At 55.8% G+C, this 21328-nt stretch overlaps 1 protein-coding gene across 1 annotated transcript; it reads left to right on the top strand.

Annotated features, from left to right (window-relative positions):
- Positions 1-1158: 1158 nt before the first annotated feature.
- Positions 1159-20559, top strand: ZSWIM4 (zinc finger SWIM-type containing 4). The gene is made up of 14 exons (XM_024767691.1): positions 1159-1476; positions 3518-3719; positions 5335-5691; positions 7228-7376; positions 7462-7612; positions 8482-8649; positions 9322-9681; positions 11002-11139; positions 11481-11735; positions 12412-12547; positions 14787-14941; positions 16403-16566; positions 18030-18111; positions 18518-20559. The coding sequence occupies exons 1-14, from the start codon at positions 1324-1326 to the stop codon at positions 19375-19377; spliced, it is 3330 nt and encodes a 1109-aa protein (XP_024623459.1). The 5' UTR covers positions 1159-1323; the 3' UTR covers positions 19378-20559.
- The last annotated feature ends 769 nt before the right edge of the window (positions 20560-21328 follow it).

Below are 21328 nucleotides of genomic sequence, written 5' to 3' on the forward strand. Positions count from 1 at the left end.
GAGCAAAGCATGAGCTGGGTCATTCAACAAGTTATATATAGATTGAGTGACTGCTGTATGTCCCGAGGTGTTCAGGTGCTGGCAGTAAAGCAGTGCATCAGTTAGACAATTAGACTGCCCCTTGGAGCTCACCGCGGAGCGGGGAGAGACAGAAATTAAACAACTGCTGAAATAGATAAAGAAACGTAATGATAACGGAGAGAAGTGTGGCGAGGGGGAAATGCAGGGTTCTCTAGCAACATGGAGATGGCAGGGGTGGTGGCGCCGGGGACCGGCGACGAGGACCACTGCCTGCTTCAAGGTCACATCAAGAGATGTGACCTAGACAAGCTGAATCAGAAAAAATAATCAGAGGTGGTCGGATTTGACATCTATTACGTTGAACCTTATGAAATTGCCATTTAGTGTATCAAAAATTGTTGAAAATCAGTAATTTCATAGGACTTAACGTAATATATAAGGCATAGAATGGATTGGAGATTCTTAGCTTGGAGCTCAAGGATGGGCTTGGATTGGGCTCGATTTCTAGCGAGGGTGTCCGCAGCCCCCATAAACTCTACCAAGGGACCTGTGATCCCTCCATCCCGCAAAGCATCAAAACTTGACCCGCCGCCCAAAGAGGCTGAATTTCTCGTCACACAGCCCAGAGGGAGGCGGGGCTGAGGGGCTGCCCGGGGATCCCGCCGCTCTGTCTCGCTCCCGGGCCGAGCAGTGTTGATTGTCCCCTCGCGGCGCCCGGAAGCGACCCTCAGTAAACAAAGCCTTGTGTGGGCGCAGCCCCAGCTGCCCGGGGAGCGCTGTCCAGCCCTAGTGGGGCGGGGGAGGAATGTTGTGAATGAACCCAGGACCCGCCCCGAAACTCCGCTTAAGGCCGGCGCCGGTGGTCTCCTCCCACTGTGATTGGTCTCCGGTGTCCCGTGATTGACAGCGCTGCTCGCTGAACGCCCTGATTGAGTAGTCCCGAAAAGACAGGCAGTGCATACAACGAGTGAACAGCAGAAACTTGGAGACGGATCTGGCGGTGCAGCCAATGGCGGAGGAGGGCCTCGGAGGCCGAAGGGGGGCCAATGGGGACGGGCGGTGGGGGCGGGACGACGGCCGAGGATAAAGCGGAGGCCGAGGCAGCTTCATTGTTGTGAAGGGTCTTAAAGGGGCCGCATCACCCCGCCGGCCCGGGGGTGGGTGCGGAGCGAGTACCGGGGCGGCCGAGCGCGGACGAAGGACAGGAAGGCGGGCAGGGGTCGCGGGAGCCGGTGAGGCGGAGTAGGCGTCGGACCGACCCCCCCCTACACACAGGTCCCGCCCCGGCCCCGGCCAGGCCGGATGGACCCCCCCGCGGCCAAGCGGAGCCGGGACTGCCCCGCGGGACCGGAGGAGCGCGACGCCGGGGCCGGGGCAGTGCGCGGCCGGGGCCGACCCGAAGCGCTGCTGGACCTCAGCGCCAAGCGAGTAGCCGAGAGCTGGGCCTTCGAGCAGGTGACCGAGGAGTGCGGTGGGGAGGGACCCACTCCCAGCCCCGTCCCCGACATACCTTCTCCCCCTGTCCAGATTCCAGCCTCCGGACCTGCCTCCATCGGAGACACCCCCAGAGATCTCCTCCAAGATCCTTAACTCTGCCCGAGACATCCCCTCATCCTCCCATTTCACTCCTTCAAACCCTATGACCCACCCCCATCCCTTCCCCAGCAGCTCTGCCCTTCAGCCCACAAGACCCAGGGGTTCCCTCAGTGCCCCAGATCCCAACTCGGGACACTTTTTCTCCTCCTGCCCCATGGTCTTCTCACAACCCTGGGTACCTCTCTTTTCCCACCTTATCCTCATCTCCCAATTAGGGCACCCCATTCAATCCTCACTCCTCTCTCCAACTCCTACAACCCGCCCCCACTTGGGAACAGAGCAGATCTCAGCACCTAGAGACTCCAGATCTCTGTCCTACACCCCCAGTAGAGGACTCCCCCACTTATATAGATCCCAGCCCCAAGACACCCCTTTCTGTCTCCAATCCCTGCCTCCAGCCTCCAGAACCTACCTGTCCCATGGGGACCCCCTTCTTCTCCTGCAGATCCTTCCCTCAGGCACTAGCACTCGCACACCCCTCAGTAATTCTGGAACTACCTCCCACCTGGGGCTGCCCAGCCCCTCCTGGCTGGCTGCAGAGATTACTCCGTCGTCAGAGTCCCCCCTCCCCATTACCCCATGCTCACTCTCCCCTCACCCCCCAGCCATCTCAGTCCTTACAGAGTTTGGCAGCAGGTGTGGGGCCTGGGTTTCGGTACCTGGACAGGTGCACCTGGAATCCTGCCCCTATAACTTCTGGGGGGGCCCTGCCAGGATGCCCCAGGGCTGGGCAAAGTCCCCTTTCCCAGCCTCAGTGTGGGTCCCCAAGGAGCTGGGTTGTGGCCAGGACCTGAGCAAGCCTTCCTTAGCCCCCACAAGCTCTGTCCTCTGTTTGGCTTTGGGGGGCTTTCTTTGCTCCCTGGCCTCTCCAGAGTGAGTCTGCTGCGACTGGATGGGTCTGGGCCAAGTGTGGATGGGGCGGGCTCTGATTCATGGCCTGGAAAATCCCTCCTTAGTCATCTGCCAACTGTCCCCGAGGCCTGGGCCAGTCACTGGTCCTCCCACTTCCCTTTCAAACCTAGGACTGGGGGCTCTGAAAGGTCCCTGCCCCTTCATTGTGTGTGAGACCCCCCCCAGAGTAACCCTAAAACCTTCTCCGGGGCTCCCATGTACCTGCCCTGGGCAGGTCTGGCCCTAGGAAAGCTCTTGCCCTGCAGAAATTCACGGAATCCTCTGCAGCCTTTTGGGAGTTGTTCTCCTTCTTTGAGGAAACTGGGGCACAGAGAGGTTGAGAAACTTGCCCAAGGACACTCAGCCAGTGCGTAGCAAGCCTGGATTGGAACGCAGGCTCAACCAGATCAGTTCATTGCCCAAAGCCCCCAGGGGTGGGCAGGACACCCCTCCCTTCCTGAGAACCCTTAGCAGCTGGAGCAGAGAGCCTGTCTTGGGAGCTGGAGCTCACCAGCTGTGGGACCCTGAACAAGTGAATTCACTCCGCCTCTGAGCCTCAGATTCCCCAGGCTGCAAAAATACTGGGTTGTTGCTATGAGAATTAAGGGAAATCGCACACATAAAGCATTTAGCACAATGCAGGCTAAGAACATGTAGGCCTGATCACTGGTCTTCTTAACACATTTGTCTTCCTTCCTCGTCCCCCCTCAAAGCCTGAGAGGTGAGACTACCTTACATTAGGACCCTGAGACCTGACATCCAGGAGGGAAGCCACAGAAAGTTCCAGAACACTAACAATAGGCCAGGTGTTATTGTAAGCGCTGTACATATATTAGTGCATATGTAATATTCATGACACCCAGAAGGCGGGTGCTCTTAACATCTTCTTACACTTGAGAAAAAACGAAGCTCAGAGAGGCAAAGTGACTTGCCCAAGGTCATACTACTTGTAAGCAGCAAAGCCAGGATTCAAGCGCCAGGGTTTCTAACACACCGGGCCTTCCCACAGGTTGAGGAGCGGTTCTCCCGGGTGCCAGAGCCGGTCCAGAAGCGCATCGTGTTCTGGTCGTTTCCACGCAGCGAGCGGGAGATATGCATGTACTCATCACTGGGCTACCAGCCCCCGGAGGGTGAGCACGATGCCCGGGTGCCCTTCACCCGTGGACTGCACCTGCTACAGAGCGGGGCCGTAGATCGTGTGCTGCAAGTGGGTAAGTGCCTGCCCCCTACCCCTGCCAGGGAGGCCAGGGGGTCCAAAGCAGACATGGAAGGCTGGGGGAGGTTCCAAATGTCAGGCTTTGATGCCCAGGGAGGGTTGTACAAGATATTATGAGCTCAAGATCAGGGATCTGCCTTGACCTCAGTCAGCCTAGTTGAGGCATAGGGGTAGAGGTGGTAGGATAGCGGGGAGAGCAGGGAAGAAGAAAGGGCCGAGGCAGTGGGGTTTTTTTGTTTTTGTTTTTGTTTTGCGGTACGCGGGCCTCTCACTGTTGTGGCCTCTCCCGTTGCGGAGCACAGGCTCCGGACGCGCAGGCTCAGCGGCCATGGCTCACGGGCCCAGCCGCTCCGCGGCATGTGGGATCTTCCCAGACCGGGGCACGAACCTGTGTCCCCTGCATCGGCAGACGGACTCCCAACCACTGCGCCACCAGGGAAGCCCGAGGCAGTGGTTTTGAGGAGTGATTGTAAACCGGAAGTGAGAGGAGGTTCCAGACCTCAGACAGAGGGACCCAGGGATGCTCTGGGTCCAAGGTTTAGAGCCAGAGGTAAGGATGACCCTAGACCTCAGGCTGCAGCGTCCTCGGTGAGAGTAGCAACGTTTTAGAGCCACTGATGAGCGACAGTCTTGGACGTCAGGCAGAAAGACTCAGGTGGAGGTTGGGTTCAGAGGTTTAGGAATGGTCTCAGACCTAAGGCAACGAGGCTTCCGTGGGGTCTAGGGTGGAAGCTGGGGATCATCTGTGAGGAGTGGTCTTAAACCCCAGGCAGCAGGGTCCAGGTTGGGGGAAGGGGTGGAGGTTTCGAGCTAGCAATGAAAGATGATTCTAGACCTCAGGCAGCAGGGCTGAGAAGGGAGCCAGTAGAGGTTGAGCCAGAAGGCAGGTAAGCCCTGGAATGCCATACCTCCCATGGGGGCAGGTCATGTCTCCCAGCTGGAGGCAGGGGCTCAGCCAAGATGACCCTCTCTGAACCCTGTCAGCCTGGGGGCCCCCTTGCCTGGACATGACCCAGCTGGCCATAGGCTCGGCCACCTCCAGCCGGTATGAGGAAGCCGCCGTCTTCCTGCATGACGCAGCCAGGGCCAGCTGGGGCCTGAGCTGCCCAACCAGTCGGATGAGCCTGGCATCTGGGCTCCCCAGGGGCCAGGGAGGGGTGGGGGTGATGGGGTGACCTGGCCCCTGGCCGGCCACTTCAATCCCTCGCCCCCCAAGTATCTCTGGTATCTTCCCAGGAAGTGACAGGGCACCTGGAGCCTGGGCTGTATCCATGATTACCCAAGGGCTAAGAAAATCATCTTCGACAGCATTGCTGTAATAATATTATTCAGAATTAGAAGAAGAACAAACATTTATTTAGCACTTACTATCCGCCAACAGTGTTCTAAGCACTTGCCAATATTAACCCATTTCATCCTCATTACAAACGCATGAGGAGGATGTTACTATTTGTTCCCATTTCACAGACGTGGACGCTGAGGCACAGCAAGGTTAAGTGACTTGTGCTAGGTTACTCAGCTGGGATTTGCACCTGGTCTTGCTGTGCACCATGGAAAAGATTACCCATCTCTGGGGTGACACAGCAGTGACAATTTGGTTTTGGTCTTAGGGTTCCACCTGAGCGGAAATATCCGGGAGCCAGGGGGCCCTGGAGAGCCCGAGCGCCTTTACCATGTCTCCATCAGCTTTGACCGCTGCAAGATCACATCCGTGAGCTGCGGCTGCGACAACCGAGACCTCTTCTACTGTGCTCATGTGGTGGCCCTGTCGCTGTATCGCATTCGGCATGCCCGCCAGGTGGAGCTGCGGCTACCCATCTCCGAGACACTCTCCCAGATGAACCGGGATCAGCTGCAGAAGTTCGTGCAGTACCTCATCAGTGCCCACCACACTGAGGTGCTGCCCACTGCTCAGCGCTTGGCGGACGAGATCCTCCTCCTGGGCTCCGAGATCAACCTGGTGCATGGTAAGGGCGCCCCCAAGGTCTGATGGGGCAGTGAGGCCCCAGCTCACAGCCATCTCGCTTGCTGTGCCACAGGCATTTGTCACAGCATCCAAAGGTACCCCTGACTGTGGAATTCCCTTGTGGTCCAGTGGTTAGCACTCAGTGCTTTCACAGCTGCGGCCCAGGTTCAATCCCTGGTTGGGAAACTAAGATCCCCTAAGCCACGTGGTGCGGCCAAAGAAAACCCAGAGGTCCCCTTGATCCATGAGCAGGGGTGGGGGAGCACCACTGCATGAGGTCAAGATCACACACCTCAGCAATTATACTCCAATAAAGATGTTATAAAAAAAAAAAAAAAAAGGATCACACACCACACACCTCAGTAAGTGGCAGATCCTGGATTTGATCTGGCCCTGGGCAGATGAATGGTCAAGAAATCAGCCAGTGGGAAGATCCAGCCCCAGGGTGGGGGTTTCTCAAGATCACAGGAGCAGGCCTGAGTATGGGTGTGTGGAGGTCATAAGGAGTATGTGTGGACATTAGTGGGTGTCAGAAGTGGGATAGGGCAGGAGATAGACCAGGAGGTGTTATGAGTTCTGGGGTGGTTTGGAGCTACAAGTGTTGCTTAACTATAATGATGGAAGGATGGAGTAGGATGGTGGGTGAGTAGACGGATGCATAGTGGGTGGAGGCATGAATGGATATTTGAGGGTGGCTATGGGTGGATATAGAAGGTGTTCATGATGGGGTGTTGGGGTGAACTGTTGGTGTGGAAAAATGGATGGAATGAGTGGATGGGTGATTTACTAGGATGATAGGTGAATAGGGAGTTGGTGGTAATTGGTGGTAGGGTAGGATGGGATGGGCTTTGATTGGGGAGTTTGAGGTAGTGGACAGATGGGGTTGGTGGAAGACTGGAAGGACCAAGGGGTACATGGATTGAGGGTGAGTTGATGCGTGCACGAATGTTCTTATGTGAGGACTAACATGGTGGATGGATCAAGTAGGTGGGTGTTTTATATAGGATGTATGGATGGACCAATGGGCTGGTAGGTGTTTGGGGAGATACATATGAAGGGTGGTTGGTGGGGAAAGAATAGATGGAAAGTTTGGGTTCATTGGATGGATGGATAGCAGAGTTGTGTAGGTCAGTGGATGAATAGGTCAGTGGGTATTTTGAGTGGTTAGTTCAGATGAGTTGGAAAGACAAATAGGGGTGGGTAGGTGGATGGATGGACTGGTGGGATGGGTATATAGATGTGAGTAGGTGGGAGTTATGGGCAGGGTGGACGATGGTCTAATGGGGTAGGTAGGTGTGCTAAGGGTTATGATGTGTGGATGGAAAGATGCATGGCATGGCATGGGGGTGTGGACAGATGGTTGAGTGGTTTAAATGGATGGGTAGGTGATGTTTGGGGTAAGATGATGGGTGGATGGGTGGATGGGTTTTCAGGTGGGATGGATGGAATTCTGGGATGGTTTGGGTGATTTGAAGGACTGGATGACAGACACCCCCTCCCCCCAGCCCCAGCCTCAGCCGTCCCTCCCTCCGCACAGGTGCCCCAGACCCCACGGCGGGCGCGGGCATCGAGGACGCCAACTGCTGGCACCTGGACGAGGAGCAGATCCAGGAGCAGGTGAAGCAGCTGCTTTCCAACGGCGGCTACTATGGCGCCAGCCAGCAGCTGCGCTCCATGTTCTGCAAGGTGCTGGCTGGGCGGGTACAGGGGGGCGGGACTAGACTGCTGGGTGCCAGAGCCCCGCCCCTCCTCACCGTTTGGTCCGGCGCAGGTGCGGGAGATGCTGCGAATGAGGGACTCCAATGGCGCACGCATGCTGATCCTCATGACTGAGCAATTCCTGCAGGATCCGCGCCTGGCCCTGTGGCGGCAACAGGGCGCCGGCATGACGGACAAGTGCCGCCAGCTGTGGGATGAGCTGGGTAAGTCCCAGACCCTGGAGTGCGGCAGGCACCCAGGCTTGCCCACCTGAGATTAGGGTCTTGCCCACCTGAGATTAGGGTCTTGCCCGTGAATCCTTCCTCATTCATTAGCACCGCCAATGTACGAGGCACTGTAGTGAGCGCTGGGACTACAGCAAGAAATAAGAGAGATTAAATACCTGTCCTCAGAGAGCTGACACCTAGTAGGGCAGACGGACAAGAAAATCCCACAAGCCCATTAGACCAGGGGTCAACACGTTTTCCATAGGACCAGATAGTTAGTTTTGGCTTTTCAGGCCATTTGGTTTTCGTCGCTGTTACTCGATTTTATCTGTTGTAGCAGAAAAGCAGCCACAGACACACATAACATGGTGTGGTAGCATTCCAATAAAACTGTATTTACAGACACTATTTATTTGAATTTCAAATCATTTTCACAAGTCACAAAATGTTCTTTTTATTTATTCCCCACCCCCTCCACCATTTAAAAATGTAAAAATAAATCTTAGCTTACGGGCCATTCAAAAACACGTAGCGGGTTCGATTTTCTCCACGGGTGGTAGTTTGCCGACCCCTGTGATAGATGGTGATAAGTGCTATAGAAAAAAAATTTTTTTGCAAAAGGAGTCCAGTAGTCTGGGTTTGAGTCCTAACTTCTGGCTTCCCAGCTGTGTGACTTTGAGCAAGTGATTTTACCTCTCTGGACTGTAAAGTGGAGAGATGATGAATTGTACCCTCAGAGGCCAGAGGTGAGGGATGAGCAGAGACCAGTGCCCAGCACACAGCAGGCACTCTGTAAGTGCGTGCTGATCCTGTTGCATGAACGTTGAGCCTCCCCCGTGCCCACATTTGCTGCCCTCTCTCCCCAGGGGCCCTGTGGGTGTGCATCGTCCTGAGCCCCCACTGCAAACCAGAGGAGCGGACGAGCTGGCTCCAGATGCTCAGCAAGTGGGACAAGCTGGACGTGTGCCCACTGGAAGAAGGCAACTACTCTTTTGATGGGCCCAGCCTGCAGCCCACCGTAGCCCTCAGCTCAGGTAGGAGAGGGGTCCCCGCCACTCCCCCCAACAAACCATCGCTACTGCCTGTGGCCCAGCCACCCCATCATGGCGCTCTGGGGGAAAATGGAGGCAGGGCAGGGGGGACCAGCCCTTGCCTGCCTCCCAGCCGGGAGGGAGTGCCCAGGGCAGGGGCAGCAGGCAGCCCGAGGGACAGCGATGTGAAATCCTTAAGATGCCTATCGTTCTGGGCTGGTCTCCTGACTCAGTCTCCTTCTGGCCATGGAGGCAGGAATCGGGCAGGGGGTAGGGGAAACAGAAAAGGAAACAGGTATTGAGAAGAGAGAGACAAGTAAAGAGAGGCAGAGTTGGAGGGAGAGAGGGAGAGGGAAAGATAGAGAAGGAGAGGAAAAACTGGAGTGTGGAGGGAGAAAGATGGACAGAGTCACAGTTGTTCAAGATCAGTTGTCCATTCATATGAAGGAATATCTCCACTGACACACACACACACACACACACACACACACACACACACATACACATACACATACACACCTTTAAAAGGCTGCTGGAAGGATTTGGGGAGATAACACACACTCATCGCTGCACCTGGAGCCTAGCACCAAGCTGGCACTCAGTGGGGCAGAGCTGACCAGCGCCTGACTGCTAGGGCCCCCCTCATGGGGCTGCATTTGGGCGCCTCTCCCACAGGCCCAGAGGAGGAGGAGGAGGAGGAGGAGGTGGAGGCTGCAGGTTCCCGCCACACCGTGTTTGGCCGCGCCCTGCAGGCTGGGTCGCTGCACTGGAGTGACGCCCACCTGCAGAGGATCCTGGCCAGCGACTCCTATGGCCCCAGCCTCACAAGCAACGGGGGTGGTGACAAGCCAACCTTTGACCCCCAGGGCCGCCCACTCTGGCTGGGCGAGCCCTTCCCCACTGCCTGTGCACGTGTGGACACCCTGAGGGCCCACGGATACCCCCGCCAGGCCCTGCGACTGGCAGGCGCCATAGTCAACACGCTCCGGCTGCAGCGGCGACATCAGCTTGAGACCTACAAGCAGCAGAAAAAAGGTGGGCACCAATATTATCATCGTGTCCTGGGGCTGCAGACACAAACGCCAACAGCTGGGGGCTGTGGCAACCTGGAGAGTCTGTGGGTACAACAGGAGAACAGACCACTCTAGGTGTCTTGAGCAGAAAAAATTTAATGCAGGGGATTGAGGATTCTCAAAACCACTGGAAGGGCCGCAGGACTGAAAGTCAGGGAAGCCCCTGCTTGGCTTCACACACTTGAACTTCAGAAGCACAGGAGGTTCAGCAGGCTGTAGCCCTCACAGGGGGGCAGGGCAGTTCCCAAGAGGACAACCCAGAACCTGCTGGCAAACCTCATGTCTGTGCCCTGCAGACAGCCACACACCTGCTCACGGCTACTGCAGGAGAGTAATGGCCTCATTCTCTCCCACCTTCCACACCTCACACAAAGAAGTCTGGGAAATGTAGTTTCTATAGATCTAGCCACGTGCCTTTCAGGAACATGGACCCCGTGTGGCCAGATCTTCTGATTTTTCAAGAGAAGCCAGAAGTCCAGATTATCTAATGTGGAATTTACTGATTTTTTTCAATATGGGCAACAATTTGAAAATTGTATTAGGAAAAACAAAAACCCACACTGTGTTGGCCCAAAAATGGACACGTTTGTGGACTAGATATGGGGGGACAGGAGAGAGGCTACCAGTTGTGTTCTCTGGGTGATTGAGTTGAGTTGATGGGTCAGTTACCAGGAAATTGAATACAGGGTGTAATGGGGGAGAAATGGGGGCATTGGGATCTGAGCAGACTCCTGACCTAGCCTCAAGGCATAGGGTTAGCCCCCCCAGAGGAGGTGAGAGCTAAGCTGAGATCTTAAGGACGTTTAGGAGTTTCCCAGGAGAAGAGGAGGGAGCAACAATGTTCCAGTCAGAAGGAACAGCACAGGCAGGAGCCCAGAGGCAAGGGAGAGCATGGCTTGTGGGAGGAGATTGGAGGATGGGCTTCCAGGTGAGGTGGGTGACCACCCCAGGGAAACTTTCATATCAGTCCTTGGGAGCCCTGAAAGCTGGCTGGGCCTGAGAGAGGTGGGAAGGATCAAGGGTTATAAGGAGGGGAACGACACTGGTTGGATGTTTTAGAAAGCACCCAGTTTAGCCAGACCTGGGTCTGGGTGTGAGACAGGAGGCCAGGGCCATGGAGGTGAGAGCTGCTGCAGAGCTCAAGGGGCAGAGAGAAGGGTGCTGGGTGGGCAGATGGTGAGTGGGCACTGGGAGGTTGGGCTTGGGGTTCAGGGAGAGGAAGCCCCCCCTGGGGGCTTGGTGGATGGGGGCTGGGCATTGAGCCTTCTCTTCCTACCTGCAGAGCTACTGCAGAAAGGCTCCACCTGCATCACCAACATGGAAGGATGGGTGGGCCACCCCCTGGACCCCATTGGCTGCCTCTGCAGGGCACTCTTGGAGGCCTGTCACCTAGAGGAGGAGACCCTTGCCATTTACCCAGGTACCCACACTGGGGGCCCCTTGAGGAGGTGGGAAAATCACCACCTCTTGGCCATGCCCTCTAGCCCAGTACCCCTAGAAAGTGAGGCCACGCCCTTACACTTGGCCACACCCTTCGGCCAGTGCCAGGTGCCAAGAGGCTTAGCTTCTGAAAGTGAGGCCACCGTAGGCCTATCTGCTGTTGGAAGGTGGGCCCCACCCCCTGGTGTGTGCGGAAGCAGCTGGGCTCTCCCTAAACCTCCCCCCCACCCCACACACAGTGTCCATGTTTAAAGTCAAGGACCACTGGAGTCCCAGGAAAAGGGGTTCCCCTCTAGCTGCCCTGGTGTCCTTCTCCCACAGAATCAGGCCCTGAGAAGCGGAAGGTGGCCTACCAGCACGTCCCGGTGCCTGGGAGCCCTGGGGAGTCCTACTTGGCAATGGCGCTAGAGGTGGCACTGCTGGGCCTGGGACAGCAGCGGGCCCTGCCCGAGGGGCTGTATGCCCAGGACAAGGTGGTGCGCAACGAGGAGCAGCTGCTGGCCCTGCTGGAGGAGGTGGAGCTGGACGAGCGGCTGGTGCAGGTGCTGCGCAAGCAGGCGGGACAGCTGCTGGAAGGTGAGGCCCCACTGCTAGCCTGGCCGTTCCTGAAAGATAGGGTCCTGCCTCTGTACTGTAGTGGCCTGGTTGTTGCTGGATCGGGAGACCCCGCCCCTAGCTCCTCCTCCTTGTCCTTACTGCCTTTCCATACCTTGGCAGTTCCTAAAAGGTGAGCGCCAGACCTTGGCCCCGCCCCCAGCAGTGCTGGCAGCCAATAACGGCTTCGAGTGGTGAGGCCCCGCCCCCAGCAGTGCTGGCAGCCAATAACGGCTTCGAGTGGTGAGGCCCCGCCTACCCCTTGCCCACTTTGGAGCCAATGAGCCTAGTCGCTGATGCCCAGCTAGACTTTGATTGGCTCTGCCCACGGTCCTGCCTTGTGAGGCCCCTCCCCTACTACAAAAGGAAGCTGGCTTGGCCACACCCCTGGAGCAGGTGCAGCCCCACCTCCACCCTCTGGCCCCACCCTGCATCTGAGTCCTGCCCCCTATCCAGGGGTGCCCAGGGTCTCTTTTCTGTGGATTTTACAGTGCTTGTCTCAATCTTAGTCCTGTGCTCCTACCCCCGGGACCTCTCTAGCCCCAGCCACTCTATCCTGAGTCTGCCCATCCCACACTCAGAGCCTGGGGTGTGGGGAGACCTGGGGAGGGGCCGTGCAAGCCCACACCCTGAGGCTGAGCTCAGGCTGCCCCTGCAGGGGGTCCTTTCAGTGGCTTTGGAGAAGTGCTGTTCCGCGAGAGCGTGCCCATGCACACCTGTGCCCGCTACCTGTTTACTGCACTGCTGCCCTACGACCCCGACCTGGCCTACCGCCTCGCCCTGCGAGCCATGAGGTGAGGAGAGGCAGCTGGGGACTCCCACTGGGCCGGGCAGGATTGGGGAATGGGAGGCTACTGGGAGCCACATCCTTCTGCCTGAACTCACAGCTTGGTTCGTTCAACCTCCCTCATCCGGGCATTCCAGACTGCCCTGTCCTCTTGATTACACACTAGAAATGTCCTATTATTTTGAATTTGAGAAATATCCACATGACACAGAATTCAGAGTCCTTTTCTAGGCAGGTTTGTCCCAACTTACCCAAAGCTCTCCGGAGGCAAGCAGTGGTACCACTTTCTCATCTATACTGCAAGAGTCCATATTTCTGCAAACCCATAATTTGAAAATGAAAAGTTGGTTCTCCTTTACTCCATGACACATACCGCACCTATTCTTTGCACCTTGTTTTCACTGAACATTTGCATCTTAAAAGCTATATCCTGCCACATAGCATGTGAACCACTGTAGGGATACACCAGGAAAAAACCAATCTGGAGCTGATAGACATTTACACTGTTTCCAAAAAGATGTTGCAATGAATAACCGGGTTATTTCCCACGTGCAACAGCAAATCATAGAAGCAGAATTTTAAAAGGCCCTGTCTCTAGTGAACCATGTCCAACACATAAAGTGAAATCTGTCCCCCATCCTCCGATCCTATTCTCCAGAGGCACCTATTAACAATTCGGAGTGCAGTTTTCCAGAATATTTGGAAAGAATAATGTGTTAAGAGCCATGATTTAGAGAACACTCTTTCATGTGCTCGACTTTTTTCTAAGCCGGTGCCAGCAGATTACAGCCCATGGGCCAAATTTGGCCCGCTGCCTGTTTTTGTGCAGCCCATGAGATAAGAATGGTTTTTGTGTTTTGAGATAGTTGGAAAAAAATCAAAACAATATTCTGTGACACATGAAAAGTATGTGAAACTCAAATTTCAGCATCCAGAAATAAAGTTTTATCGGCACAGAGCACCGTTCACTCATTTCCTTATTGTCTGTGGCTGCTTTTACACAACAGTGACAATTGTGACAGAGACCAAATGGCCCACAAAGCTGAAAATACTGGCTGTCCAGCCCTGTGCAGAAAAAGGTGCTGACACCCCCGATCTAAATCTGTGACTCACATAGTGAAATAAGTATGTTTACCCCCATTTTACACATAAACAGGCTTAAGGTGTGTCCCGAATTACATAGCAAAGTCATTTAGATATTTGGAACCAGGACGGTCTTGACTCCTATTCCATGCTATTGATTACATTTAACAGCTTTGAAAAACTTTCTTAGCACAGAATGCATGTAAACAGCGAGCTGCTGAACAAAATATCTTAGGGGGGACGTTAAGTCATTCAACAAACATTTGTTGTTTACCTGCTGTGTGTCAGGCATTGTTCTGGTGCTGGAGAGGCAGTGTCGGTGAACCAAATAGTCAAAAATTCCTGCCCTCGTGGAGCTGACCTTGTAGTTAGGGAGAGACAGTAAATAAATTTTATAGGTAAACTATGCTGTATGTCAGACAGTGACATGCAAGAAAGGGGTGGAAGGAGTTGGGAGTAGGAAGTTGCACTCTCCCATGTGTTGGGCATGTCAGGGAAGAGCTTATTGAAAAACATTTGAGCAAAGACCTGAAAGAGGTGAGGGGGAGTCACAAGAATGTCTAGGGGAGAGTGTTTCAGGCAGAGGACACAGTTCGTGCAAAAGCCCTGAGGAAGGGCTGTGCCTGGTGGCATGTGAGGGATGTCAAGGGGAACAGTGACTGGAGCAGAGTGAGCAAGGGGTGGGACCACATCAAGACACAAATAATCCCCTTACCTCTTTATCAGCCCTTGGTGCGTGAATAAAGCATCATTTATTTAATCAACCCCACAGTGATGGGTATAAACACTGCAATGAACATCTTTTTTTTTTAATTTTTATTGGAATATAGTTGATTTACAATGTTGTGTTAGTTTCAGGTATACAGCAAAGTGAATCAGTTATACGTATATCAATACATGCATCCACTCGTTTTAGATTCTTTTCCCATATGGGTCATTACAGAGTACTGAGTAGAGTTCCCTGTGCTATATGGCAGGTCCTTATTTATCTATTTTATATTGCCGTGAACATCTTGAACATACATCCTCCATCTTTTTGGATGCCCAGAGATTTGCTGGCCTAGGAGGGTAGGCTCTGGCTGAGGCAGGAAGCCTTTCTCTCCTAGAGAGGATGGAGACTCCAGCCTTGTCTCAGGGCAGGGCTGCTTCTCTCCTCACCACAGGCTGCCCATACTGGAGACAGCGTTTCCAGCTGGAGAACCTCACGGCAACCCACTGGATTCCATCGTGAGCAACCGCTTCCCCCGCTGGTTCATCCTCGGCCATCTGGAGACTCGCCAGTGTGAACTGGCCTCCGCCATGCTGACCGCCGCCAAGGGTGAGGACAGCGGCTGCCCCCCACCCCCGTCCCCCTGTCCTCCTTTACCTTGCTCCCCTCCCTCCTTTCCCTCATTCCTTCCTGCCTGCTTTTTATCCTTTTACCATATCCCACCCACAGTTTTCCTTAAGCACATTCTTTTTTTGGCCACCCCACACAACATGTGGGATCTTAGTTCCCCAACCAGGGATCAAACCCACACCCCCTGCAGTGGAAGCGTGGAGTCTTAACCACGGACTGCCAGGGAAGTCCCTCCTTGAGCACTTTCTATATGTACCAGGCACTGTCCCAGCTGCTGAGCTTGCAGCAGCGAACAGAACTGTCCCAAATCCTGTGCTCTGTAGTGTTAATTCTAGTGAGGGCAGACAGACAATACTTAAGGTAAAGAAGATACTTATGCAGTGAGAGGTAATAAGTGATAAGGAGGGGAATAAAGCAGGTTGACACTTAAGCCAAGACCTGACAGTGAAGGTGGAGTCATGCCAGTATCTGGTGTCTTAGCTCAGCTGCCGTAACAAAATACCATAGACTTGGTAGTTTAAACAACAGGAATTTATTTTCTCACAGTTCTAGAGACTGGAAGTTCAAGATCAGGGTGCCAGCATGGTCAGTTCCTGGTGAGGGCTCTCTTCCGGGCTTACAGACAGCTGCCTTCTCACTGCCTCCTCACATGGCAGAGAAAGGGAGAGCTCTGGTCTTCTCCTCTACTTATAAGGACACTAATCCCATCCTGGGGATCCTAGCCACATGGCCTCATCTAAACAAAATTACCTCCCAAAGGCACTATCACGCTGGAGGGTTAGAGCTTCAATATGTGAATTTTGGGGAGGACACAGTTCAGTCCATAGCATCTGGGAAGAGCATTCCAGGCAGAGGGAACAGCCAGTGCAAAGACCCTGATGCTGGACTGTGCCTGGTTATGTTTGAGGAACAGAGAGGAGGCTGATGTGGCTGGAGCAGAGTAACAGAATTGTAGGATCTGGGCCAATGATAATAATAGTAATAAAAGCTCACATTTGTGTAACTCTTGCCATGTTAAGGCCTTTACAAGTATAGGCTCACTGCAGCCCTGTGAGACACGTACCACTGCATTAGTATTACCCTTTGTACAGATGGGGCAGCCAAGGTACAGAGAGGTGAAGCGACTTGCTCAAGGTCACACAGCTTGTGAGTGGCAGGGATTTGGACCCAGGCATCTGGGTCCAGAATCGGTGCCCTTGACAATTAGGGGTCCAGTGGATCCCTGGGTGGCTTCCTCCCACTGGAGAGGAAGGGGTAGAGGAGAGAAAAAGGGGAGTGCCAAGAGTGGTCTAGGTCTTCATAGAACTATTGCCAGGTGCCTCACCGTCCACATTCACACATTTGCACATTTGTAGAGGAACCAGTGTGAGCAGGTCAGGCAGCAGCAGGGGCTGGTGCTGGGTATGCCCACAATATCCTCTGTCCCTCCCCCAACCCCAGGAGACCCCAAGTGGCTGCACGCAGTGCTGGGCTCCATCCAGCAGAACATCCACTCTCCAGCCTTGCTCTTCAAGCTGGCGCAGGACGCCTGCAAGACTGCCACGCCGGCCAGTGCACCACCAGACACCACACTGCTGGGCATTGCGCTGGAGCTTGGCCTGCAGGTAACTGGCCGCAGGGAGGATGGGGGCAGGGGGCTGCTGCCTGAGGGCCGGCCAGGTGAGGGCCACTTGGGGGTGGGACCTGAGTGTGAGGTCTGCCTCTAGGGGCGGGGCCTGAGGGTAAGCATCGCCTCTGGGGGCAGGGCCTGGATGTGAGGGGCACCTCTTGGGCAGGTCTACAGAGGAGCAGGGTGGGTGAGTAAGTCCTGAGAGTGAGGGAATGGAGTCACCAGTGAGGGTGGGGCCTATGAATGAGTGACTCAGTAGCAGAACCTGAAAGTGAGAATCTACTTCTGGGGGTGTGGCTGAGGACAAGGAAAGGGGTCACGGAGCATGCAGGTGAGTGGACTGGCCACAAGAGAGAGCAGAACCTAAGGGTGCTGGCCTTGGGAGTGGGGCCTGGGGCTGGTGTGCCATAAGAACCACGGGTGGGCGGAGCTGAAACTGAAGGGGCAGAACCTGCCTGCAAGGAGCTTTCTTGGGGAAAGGGCCTGTAGGGGACTGCAGCCTAGAAGGAGGGGTCACCACTGAGGGGCGGAGCTTGGGGATAGTCCTGTGAGTGAAGAGCCGCCTCTGGAGGGTGGGGTCTGTGGTTGAAAGTCATGGAGGCGGGGCCTGCAGGTGAGTGTCCAGGCCATCCTCAGGGGCCAGACGAGGGACAGTGCTGCAAGGGCAAGGCAGACGCATGGTTGTAGCCTGAGGGGATAGACAGGTATGGGGCTCATGGGGGCGGGGCCTCAGACAGTGGCCAAAGTAAAGTAACAGAATAAGGTACAGATTCGGGTGATACCTTCCCAGGTAGAACTGGCCAGCAAAGGGCTGGCAGGAGGCAGAATTGGCCTCTGAACAACCCCCTGAGGGGGGCGGAGCCGTTGTGGGGCACATGTGGGAGTTGAGATAAGGGTGGTGCTTTAGGCAGGTGACCCACTATTTAGAAGCTTCCGGACAGGACCTGGGGATGGGGCCTCAGAAGAGAGGCCAGCAAGGAAGGTGCTTATTGGGGGTGGGACCTGAAGAAGGCGGGACCTGTAGGGCAGGTGCTTTGGGGCTGCAGGGGGAAATCTGCTGACAGGAAGCATGGAACTTTCCAGAGAGAAGGGACAGGTTGGTTTGTGGTCGCAGGTAGGATCCATGGGGCCTCAGAATAACAGCAACACTAGCAGTAATGGCTGGCATCAGCTGAGCACTTTGAAGAAGTAGGCACCGTGCAAAGAGCTTTACCTACGTACTTTCACTTAATTCTCGCAACTCGATGAGGTGGATACTGTTTTTATCTCCATTTTACAGATGGGGAAGCTGAGGTCCAGAGAGGTGAAGCCCCTTGCCCAGATTGTATGGCTCATTGATTCAGCCCTTAACTTCCAAGTTTCCCGGGGCCCTTAAGGATCCCCCGCCCGCCCCCCTTCCACACGCCAGCCCTGGCTTGGGTGACCCCCTTCTCTCCCCCTCCCCATCCCATGCTACAGGTGATGCAGATGACCCTGAACACCATGACCTGGCGTCGGAGGGAGATGGTGCGCTGGCTGGTCAGCTGTGCCACGGAAGTCGGTGAGAGTCCCCAAGGGGACCCGCCACCCACCTCCCTGTGGAACTGGGCAGGCATGAGGGAGAAGCAGAGCCATTTCCCCGACTCCAGCCTGTGCTCAGGGCTAGGCCAGGAGGGACTGTTGGGAGGGGGGACCGAGCTGGACAAAGACCTGGAGTCTGGCTAGGCTAAAGTGGCTTGGAGAAGGGACAATCCCTCCAATGCCTAGCCCCCACCCCCCAGATCCCACCCAGCCCAGTTGCCCTCTCCTCCCTTGGAAAAGTGACGTTTCTGTCAAGCCAAGAGTGGCGGTAGAGGGGGTATAGCTCTAGCCTTGGCTGGTGGGGATAGTAGGTCAGGGTAAACCCAGGCACACAGGGTAACCCCCCGTCCCATTCCTGACCAGTGTCACCCTGTCATCTCCCACAGGCCTGCAAGCCCTGATGAACATCATGCAGAACTGGTACTCCTTATTCACACCGGTGGAGGCAGCCACCATCGTGGCAGTGACGGGCACCACCCATGCCACGCTGTTGCGGCTGCAGCTGGATGCGCCCCGGCGGGAGGAGCTCTGGGCATGCGCCCGCACCCTGGCCTTGCAGTGCGCCATGAAGGACCCGCAGAACTGCGCCCTGCCCGCCCTCACCCTGTGCGAGAAGAACCACGCGGCCTTCGAGGCGGCCTACCAGATCGTGCTGGATGCCGCAGCCGGAGGCCTGGGCCACGCCCACCTCTTCACCGTGGCCCGGTACATGGAGCACCGCGGCCTGCCGCTGCGGGCCTACAAGCTGGCGACGCTGGCCCTGGCGCAGCTCAGCATCGCCTTCAACCAGGACAGCCACCCGGCCGTCAATGACGTGCTCTGGGCCTGCTCGCTCAGCCACTCGCTGGGCCGGCACGAGCTCTCTGCCATCGTTCCCCTCATCATCCGCAGCATCCACTGCGCGCCCATGCTCTCCGATATCCTGCGCCGCTGGACCCTCTCAGCGCCTGGCCTGGGGCCCCTCGGGGCTCGCCGGGCTGCCAAGCCGCTGGGCGCCGACCGGGCCCCGCTGTGCCAGCTGCTGGACGCGGCGGTGGCCGCCTACATCACCACCAGCCACTCCCGCTTGACGCACATCAGCCCGCGGCACTACGGCGACTTCATCGAGTTCCTGGGCAAGGCCCGCGAGACCTTCCTGCTGGCGCCCGATGGGCACCTGCAGTTCGCCCAGTTCCTGGAGAACCTCAAACAGACCTACAAGGGCAAGAAGAAGCTCATGCTCCTGGTGCGGGAGCGTTTCGGCTGAGGGGCAGCAGGCAGGCGGTGGGGACATCCGCCTTCGCCCCTGCTTCTGTGGCACCCGCCCTCCATCACGGGCCTCAACACTGGAGGCCTATGTGGCATTTCAGTATTAAGTCAGGGAAGGAGCCCGGCTGGAGCTGGGTGGTCTTGCCTGCCATCCCCTCCAAGCCCAGAAGGAGGTGGGAAGCAGGGGGTCGCATCCTGCCACATGCGTGCCTAGGGCACATGTGTGCCTAGCGAGTGTGCAAGACGCAAGGATCAGAAGCCATACCACCACCCAGAGGCCTGGAAGGGGGTGTGTGCTTGTGCAGCCGGTGTGACCCCACCTTGAGCACCCCAAAAGCAATAGGCAAGCTCTCCTTCCCCAAACCCACAGGTCTCCCTTGGGCTGGGGTGGGTGAGCTGGGAGGCAGGACTTTCCAGAAACTGGCTCTCAGAGTCAACGTAGCAGACCCTCCCTGCAACCAACTCTGGGTGCCCGGAGGGCTTGCTTTAGGGCATCTAAACTCCTTTTGTACCCTCCCCTCACTGCCTCAGGGGTCCCACCCGCAGGCCTGCGCCCCCTCCAGGCTGCAGAGCTGGGACCAATGGCTCACCCCCACTGAAGGATTTGAAGAGGCTTCAGGCCTCGGCCACATACCTCACCACCCATCCCTCCAGGATTCCCATTCCCTTGGGTGCCAGGGTCCCAGGGTGGGCTGGGGGCTCATTACTGTCCCTCCCCCTACCTGCTAGTCACTGGACATACAACTCAGGAACCGAGCCAGGCTCACACTGTCCTCCAAACCTGGTGTGTGTGGGGGATACAAGCGCAGGCAAGCCAGGGACCCCCCCCCCTTCCCCCTGATCTAGAAAGGAAAGAGGCCAACATCTTAGCATTTTTTGGCCCTCTGTCTGTCTCTCCCTTTCTGATCCTCTGCCTCCCTGCTCTGCCCTTCATCTTACTCCCCCTTCCCATATTTCTCTCCATCTAGCCTGTCTTTCTATTTGCATCCCCAAGTCCCAGCTGCTGTCTCTCTTTGGCCTCCCTTTCCCCCACCTTGGCCCAGGGAGAAGGAGAGTGTCCCACCCCACAATCACCCTCCTCTATCTTTTCTCCTCTTGTAATTAAGTACAAAGATTACCACATTTTGTAACTTTTTTTCTATTTATTGAACCATATATTGTATTTCCTTTTTTTTAAAGGTTGAACACAGCTTGTTCTTTTTAATTTTATTTTGAGACTAAGGCGTGTTCTGCCATCCTTTCCCCCTGCCACAGAAAATCTCCAGCCTCTTCTCTGGGTACAGCTTCAAGTGAGGGGTGCAATGGGAGCCACTGCTGGTTTCCTCCAGTGGTGACGGTATGGATGATAGCACACAGGGAGAGAGAGCTCACTATGAGCAAGCCGGGGGCTGACACCTGCACTTTATACCTGTCATCTGTTACAACACCTGTCATAACAGCGCTACGAGTCGGTAGGATTAGCATTCCTATTTTACAGAGGAGAAAACTGAGGCTCCAAAGTTTAAGAAAGGGCACTCAGTTTTAGAAAGCGACAGAGCTAGATTTAGTACCTTGCTGGGGTAGGGCCACTGATTGCTCACCCCGTGCTGCATGGGCCATGCAGCGGTGGGAATGGCCACTAGGGGGTGCCCTGGCTCCAGCACTAGCTATTGGAGTTAATGGCAAGTTTCTGAGCACGGGACGGTGGTGCGTGTCAGGTGCTGGGTGCAGCTGGGTGGGGAAGACACGCCCCCCAAAGGTGGAAACTCGGCTTAGACAAGGCCTTGGTGGGTGAAGTCAGTGGGGGGGCGTGTCTGGGCTCCTACACTGCGGATGAGGCTCCCAGTCCCCAAATAGAGTGAGGGATCTGGAGGATGGCAACAAGGCCCTTGGTTGCCTTCCTTTACTGGCTTCCTGCCTTTAGAGAGTGACGAACAGAGGGACAGACTGTCTGGGTCACTGTCAGGGCC

The sequence above is a fragment of the Neophocaena asiaeorientalis genome, unplaced genomic scaffold, assembly GCF_003031525.2.
Source record: "Neophocaena asiaeorientalis asiaeorientalis breed wild unplaced genomic scaffold, Neophocaena_asiaeorientalis_V1.1 scaffold87, whole genome shotgun sequence".
In the NCBI taxonomy this organism is placed as follows: Eukaryota; Metazoa; Chordata; class Mammalia; order Artiodactyla; family Phocoenidae; genus Neophocaena; species Neophocaena asiaeorientalis.